The sequence below is a fragment of the Apium graveolens genome, chromosome 6, assembly GCF_009905375.1.
Source record: "Apium graveolens cultivar Ventura chromosome 6, ASM990537v1, whole genome shotgun sequence".
Taxonomy (NCBI): Eukaryota; Viridiplantae; Streptophyta; class Magnoliopsida; order Apiales; family Apiaceae; genus Apium; species Apium graveolens.
Window position 1 is genome coordinate 213,515,312 of NC_133652.1, and position 7,563 is coordinate 213,522,874.

The 7,563-nt window shown below is 33.9% G+C and overlaps 1 protein-coding gene across 2 annotated transcripts; it reads right to left on the reverse strand.

The window, feature by feature from the left end:
• Window positions 1-1,629: 1,629 nt before the first annotated feature.
• On the reverse strand, window positions 1,630-7,063 carry LOC141666643 (homeobox protein knotted-1-like 4). Of its 2 annotated transcripts, none has more exons than XM_074472758.1 (6): window positions 6,347-7,063; window positions 4,887-5,007; window positions 3,267-3,457; window positions 3,043-3,174; window positions 2,177-2,313; window positions 1,630-2,098 (listed from the first exon to the last, which is right to left on the reverse strand). In XM_074472758.1, exons 1-6 carry the CDS (start codon window positions 6,815-6,817, stop codon window positions 2,059-2,061), a joined length of 1,092 nt encoding a protein of 363 aa, XP_074328859.1. In that variant the 5' UTR covers window positions 6,818-7,063; the 3' UTR covers window positions 1,630-2,058. The 2 variants fall into 2 exon arrangements, with proteins under 2 accessions (XP_074328859.1, XP_074328860.1); XM_074472759.1 differs by having other exon boundaries at window positions 1,630-2,095; window positions 6,347-7,062.
• Between the last annotated feature and the right edge of the window lie 500 nt (window positions 7,064-7,563).

The following is a 7,563-nucleotide window of genomic DNA, read 5'->3' on the forward strand; positions in this document are numbered from 1 at the left end:
GCACGACGTTAAAGAAGCAGCCCCGCCACCCGGAGTTATCATTTTTAACTCTAAACCCACTAGAGCAACAAAATTCATATTAAAGCAACTTGTAATTAAGAACTACACCATACTTATAACAATAAATTAATAATATTATTACTACCTCTTTTCGGAAAATAGAATGCTACGTGGACACCGAAGATATTTATAACTTTTCTCGGTCTTTGTAACTTTAAGAATTGTACCGACGGATACAACCTTCCACTATTTTAGAAATCAGAAATGTGCAGAATATGTTCTTCTGCAAATTTACATTATGTAAAAATCAGTGAATAAGAAAAGTGTACGGCGAATTGGTCAACAAAACATAGGAAAGGACTATAAAATGCGTATCTAGGTGGGCTCAATCTATTTTTCTAATTTCTTTAAATTTTTATAATTTTAAATATTGATAATCAATATATCCCTTAATATATTATAATTATAAAGGTACCCCGCATGCGGTTTGGAATTATAAAAAAGAGTTCCATTATCTTTTAAAATATTGCAAGTCACATCTAAAATCGTCACAATTACTTCTTATAATATTTCTTAAAAAACTCATATTTTAGGTATTGATAATCAATATATCTTTTACATGTTATAAGAATAGCAGGTATCCCAATTTACATATATTTTCTTTGAAATATTGCTAATAGTTGATTACAAATTTTTGTCTAAATTATAAAATTGATCCAAAAGATATTTATAAAAATTATCATAGTACCGCAGTGAAGCACAATTTTATCGGTTAATTTGTTTAACAAAATTGGAGGGGAATCTATCTAACTATTTCATAATAAAATGAGGCTAATTATATTTACTTGTATAAAAGAATTCTGTCAATATTAAAATTAAATAATAATAATAATAATAATAATAATAAATAATAATAATAATAACTTTTAAATACATCTAATTATTTCAACTAATCATTTTAATTAATCATCAACTAGTCAATTAATTACCGGAAAATAGGTCCGCCGCCTTAACCATTGCATTTTTAACAACATGAGATTTTGTTCGTGAAACGATTACATTTTTAACAATATGGGGTTGTTTTGTTCGTTCAATTCTTAAATAAGATATCATGTATGAGTTTCCTCTATTCCATCCATTCCAATCAAATACTTGATATTTAATTTTATATTTAATTGTGAAAAAAATAATTTCATACACATTACTCAAAACCTTAAAATATGGTGAATATGAAGGAGAATAAGAAATAAACTTTCGTTTTACTTTTTTTATTTTTATTTAAGCAATTTCTTGTAAAATTTATTACAAATATAAATTAATGAATCAAAAATACTAAATTGATAATATAATCAATATTTTAAAATAATTAAAATGAATAATGCAAAAATATTTAAAATCAAAGAAACATATTCATTTCGATACTTAATTATGCCTCATACCTCATACGAGATCCATGATTAAAACCCATACTATTGTTTAAACCAAACAACCCATAAAATAATCTTTTATATGACCTATGGTTTTGTAAATATCAATGTATTAATATTTTTTTGTAAATAAACTAACATGGCGAAAATACAATAAATTTGGGGAAAGAGGAAGAAACTGACAAGGCGAAAATACAATAAATTTGGGGAAAGAGGAAGTGTATAACCATTAATTAGTATCGTTTAGAGGGCCACTATAAATGATACATTATACACTCACCCTAATAAGCTATCATATTTAGTTATTCACAATACAATACAAGAAGTGTCTCTATTTAAATAATGATGATTCTTCCAAATATCAAGAATTACCAGACACCTTCTTGATCACTAGCCATAATAGACAACTTCTTGATTCGACTCCTTTGTGCATATATGTGAAGCAAAACTTCATCTACCTCCAAGGAGCCAGACATTTGGAGTTTCGATATTTCATTGCAGTTTCACATGCAATATTATGCCACAAAGCTGATTATGTAATGCTTTAGTAATATATTTGAAATTTTATAGAGGTGTAAGCTAAGAATCAAGGAGCATCTGCAAAACTCTTTCCTCCAACTTAGTCCTCAGTTTACATGAGACGATCACCGGATTTTTCACCTGCATTGCTTCTTTTTCAAAACCAGGTAGATCTAGTAAGTTACAAGCACTAGAAAACATAGAATAGAATCATCGCTGTAATTGAATACCTTTTTCTTTTGTTTTTTAGGACTGTAGAAGAGGAAGGATTGCTATGCCAGTTTCTCTTTCTCTGGTTGATGAACCAATTGTTTATCTGCTTCAATTGCAATCCTGTTTCCTGTACCAGCCTTGCCTTATCTTCTTCCTGAAAAGAAATGAATTAGGAGCAATCATTAAAAAGTTCATTGACAAATGAAGACTGCATTTGCTGCATGAGGTTTCGCAGATGATGAGCCTTGACAAGTATGCGCGAGATTTACACCTACGAAAGACTTCTCATCGCATTTCAAGATATCATAGATATATATTTGTTGCATAATGCATATTTATCTTCATTGCTCACATATAACAACTTGTTAAATGGAAGCGGCGGGAGGAAGAATCTATTTGTGGTGTCATCTCGCCTTCTTGGACAGGTGAAACTTTTTCCCAGAATGGATTATTTTACAAATAACTATGTTTATTCAAACATGGCAAATGCCGGAACAAGTGAGGGAACTCGTATAGCGTAAATTATGGTATATGCTTTCCATAATAAGCAAAAGTAAGTGTCCAATCTGAAGCAGAATATTTTTTTTTAGTTTTGTGTGATAACACATAATTGCGCTCATTACAATGCAGTATAAGTTTTTACCCCACCCGAGTCCCAAACATCATTTTTACATTGAAATTTTGAAGTAAAAGAATATGAATCTGAAATTAACATATCCGATTTCTTAGATGTGGTCACGGACAGCATTGTTGACAAAACAATAGATGCATTCCATATGCAGTATAAATAATTATGTATTTATACCCACTGCCCTATGGTGAGGCTATCCCTATCCTGAAAGCTTATTATGAATTCCTAATTAAATAAGAAGCCAAAACTTACTGTAGGGTACGGCCACTTAGAATGTGATTGCCACCAAGCTTTCAAGACAGATGTGGTATCACCAGGGAGTTTCCCAGCCCTTCTCTTGCGCAATATTTCCTCCCTAATGTCCACAATTTTCTCTTTGTAACCCTGAAGGAAAATGAGAATTTACTTGCTTGATGTCAAGTAAACATCAGAAAAATCATAAAACCTGAAACACACATAAATGTTAAGTTCCTCACCTGTTTCAGCTCATGCTTCAGCTCTTGTCTCACACGCTCCATCAAAGACCTCTCACTCTCAGTTGGGACAAGCGGCCCAAATCCCATGTCACCTCCTTCCATACTTGCATCAAATAAGTTGGCATCACTCTCGATCTGGTCATCCTCATCATCTGACATTGTTGCACCAGTGCCTTCTCCAGGAGAAACTCCTGTTTATAAGAAAATAGAAAGAATAATGTTATTAGCTTTGGAGTTTTGTATCATGCACACCAAAAATACAGATATCTACCTACTTTATCTGTTATCACATAAACAGATATGTATGAAGGTTTGTTGTACTGAAGTTTAATTGAAACATAATAGATGTCTAAACACTGAAAAGAAGTACGCAATTGGTTATGTGTTAACATAAAATTTTATATCAAACTTTATTCTCTTGTGAAAAGTTAGGGATAAACACTTTTAGTGCAAGATAATTGCAAATGCCCATGAACCAATTTATCTGTCCAATACGATATAAAAACATGCAGATGACAATGGATGATCATTCAGGTAAATACATTGCATAAAATAATATTTAGCATAATGATCTGAAAAAAACTAGCCTGCTGATTAAATAATTCGCAATAAAGTATTCCCTCTAGTAAATTTTCATCCTGATCAGATCGACAACTTGAGGTTTTTATTAAAGTGTTAATGTCTCCAAGAAATCAGGTCTAATGCTCCTGGTAACTCTTTAAATAGTAATTATGAGATGGGGAATTCACAAGAAACTGAAAGGGCAAGACAAAGGCTTTTTTCAATTCTGGTATACATTATTGCATCTTTGCAATAATAACTAGTAGAAAAAATTGTATGTTTTAATCACGATGCCAGTTGCATATATATAAAGGACAGTGTATAGTCAATAAAAATTACTCACGCAGTAATGTTTCAATATCACTGGATTCTCTTTAAAGCAGATGATCTCTACAAAGTGACACACAAAACTCTTGCCGCTAACTCAATATATAATTGGGTGACAATAAGAAACGATATGTTGTCTGCTAAAAACTGTAGCAAAAAGCCAACTTTTCAAGAGCTCAACTGAAATCAATTAGACTGGAAGGATCAACAGTAAAAGATCTGTATGCCCAAACAGTGGCAAGGACCTAGGCATGCCATGGAAACGGACCCAAATACATGAAAAGGCACAAACACACACATAGCAAGGAAATAAAATTATATTGTATTCGTGTACCATTTAGCTATCTGCATCACTAAAAGTATCTCCATGTTTTCAAACTAAATTTACAACCTCCACTAAACATCTATTGGAGTACTATCGATTTGCATGTCACCTTATTTTCATCGAGCACATGTACTATCGATCATGACTAATTATCACATTCTCTTTGTCATTGCTCACTTAAAGTTGATTCTCTCAATTCTCAACTTATGTCTGGTAAGAATAATTATAGCAGTTTAGATTGTCAGCTTCTACATTAATAGGATGAGGGGCTTCCCAGGAAGTAGCCTAGCAGGAACCAGGAATCGAAATGATAATTGCATAAACAAAAAAAAAATAGTACACTGATCAACTGTTGATCCACTTGGTGGCACCAGGCAGTGATTCAGGATGGGTATAATAATTCTCACCTGTTAAGCTTTGTAAGGATTGCTCAATCTCCCAACATGCCATAACCGCCTCCATTGCATGCACGCGAACATGTTGTTGCAGTTGTTCTTTAAAAGAACAAAGCAAGAGAACATAATGTGTCTACATTGCACAACATGTAGAGAGTAGATAAAGTTATTTAATTATGTTCTCGTCAAAATTAGCAGTAACAAGTTATCATAATAAAATTAATCACACAAGGTTTTAATAACCAAAAACATTTGACCAAATAAAATAATACCAATTTATTGAGGACATATTCGTTGAGGGTAGATACTGTATAAGGAAAAACTCTTGGCTGCAGAGCTTCAGAAAGATATATAAATATATTTAAATAACATAATCATGTAGTGTCAACCCACGGGCCAAGGTGCAATATCTGGCTAAAGGTTCCAAGAAAATGGAACTAGAAGTGCTAGGCCCCAATACAGTTGGTAAAGGGGATGCTTATAAGAAAATACTACAGGTATGTAAAAAAACATATAGTTGTCCCTGAAAGACATGAATTAAGTTTTTTACCATTCAAATCTAGTTTCTGGCGATCACACTCAATTAAGTATTTCTTCTTCAATTGCAGTTGAACTTAATTCAAAGGCTACTATAAGTAGTCTAAGTGCATAATATCAAAAAAAGCTAAAGGTAATTCGCATGCTCAAAAGAATAATCTAAATGGAGATACCTACATGAATAACAAGATTCTAGACCACGTCCTTGAAGTTGCAAGGACTGCAAAAGGTTTCTTCAGTGTTTAAGAAAATAGAAATTAGTGCTTTTATTTGGTGTTTTGGAAAATGGAAATTAGTGATTTTAAAAGTGGAAAACAGAAAATGACAAAATTTTAATGTTTGATAATTTTGATACCTATATGATAATGAATAAACCATTTATAGAAAAGGGTAGAGAGTCAGAAAATTTAAGAGCTTGACAAGTAACATAACAGAGCTCAAACTTCAATTATTCGCCCGTTGACGTTCATGACCCTAAGCGAGTTAATATTTTTATACTAATAAATATTTCCTTCTCTACATGGAGGACATGTTTAATTAAAATCAATATATGCTCTATAGATATGATTGAGTTGACCTCAACATAAACCTCGACTAATTAACCAAAAAAAAACATAAACCTTGACTAATACATAGTATAGTTAATTTAAAGCTTTCAATCGGAGCTCAAATTCAGCAAAGTCCGAAGCATTGGAGTTGAAAGTTAAAATCTAACATGAAACTTAAAGCTGGCAGTAATGAAGTGGTTAAAGCAGAATCATACCTAACTTTGACAAATATGAATACAATTAAAGGGACAAAGTTAGCATCAGCCTTGATGAAAACACCATATTACATACTACCAAACCATGTAGAAATCAAAACTAAGTTACACATATTACTACCCACAAATATAAAATTAGAGGAGAAAGCTAAACAAAGGATAGGGAAATGACCATGAAGTGATCCAGGTCCTTGTGAGGGACAGAAGAAGCGGCATTATAATACTTAGCCACGACCTGTTGCGACTGTGTAAGCTGCGCATTAATCCTGGGCAACTGATCAACAGGCGTAGCAATTCTCAAACACGCCACATGAGCCGCCAACAGTTGGTCATACAACGGGTGCGCCAACAACTCTCCTTTCCATTTCACATTCTGCCAGTTACCCTCCTCCGCGTCCGGAATTATATTATCTTGATCATTATTAATAATCTGGGGTCTGGAAAGCCACTGGTCGGAACTCGGCTGAGTCTGAAGATTCAAAAAATTGGAGCTATCCTCTCTATAGTGGTTGCGTGAAATAGCAGTGTTGAGCCACGTCGGCTGCTGCTGAGATCTGCCGGCAGCCGACGGAGAGATGACGTAGTTGGCGTCCACGTTTTGGTCGGAGTATTGGTCAAGCGACAATTGATTAGAAAACGACATGGGGTGGGGGAGGCCGCAGTAGCAGCTCTATATACTAGCCTCCTCCTATAAATAAATACTAATTCTCTTCGACTAACATCAACATATAGGAGGGGGAGTGGAGGGGATATGAATGATAATTGTATATATGAGTGGACAAGAGGCCAACTTATATAGGGGACCAGTTGATATATGTGTCCTGGGGGGACCACTGTCATTACAGAGAAGCATCCGGGCCGGGGAGAGATAGATAGAGAGAGAATTGTAGGGGGGACCAAAAATGAGAGAGAGAGAGAGAGAGGGAGGGAGGGAGACTAAAAGAAAGAGAGAGAGATGCACTGACTAGTGTATGTATATTTGAATTTGATACTACTACTTTGTAATTATATGGGAAGACTGTAGAGAGGGAAGGAAGGGTTTAAGTACACGTTATGTTGGTGTGAAAATTGTCAATATATACACCACTGATTGGAGGACCATAGAGACAGATGTGGATGAAATGACCGCTCAAGTCAAGTGACAGACGGAGGACGGTGTTTCTGTGTTTTTTTTATCCATTCTATCATCTCTACGTATTTCGTCTTCCACTTGCCTCCTAACAACTGTTTTTTCCGCTATTTTTCACATATCACAAATACCGCCTTCCTAAATTTTTCTAATTTTCTTGTTTTACAAAACAAGAAAATTTTGTCTCCCTCCCTGATCGTCTCACCCTTACTCTCGGTTGATTAAAGAACTGTTTTAATTAGATTTCATAGGTACCTTCA

Excerpts from the sequence above, each read along its gene's own strand:
- LOC141666643 (XM_074472758.1), bottom strand. The coding sequence starts at position 6,817 with ATGTCGTTTTCTAATCAATTGTCGCTTGACCAATACTCCGACCAAAAC. Across the intron at positions 5,008-6,346 it reads AGGACCTGGATCACTTCATG|ACACATTATGTTCTCTTGCT; the intron begins GTCATTTCCCTA and ends TGTGCAATGTAG. Across the intron at positions 2,314-3,042 it reads CTAAGTGGCCGTACCCTACA|GAAGAAGATAAGGCAAGGCT; the intron begins GTAAGTTTTGGC and ends ATTTCTTTTCAG.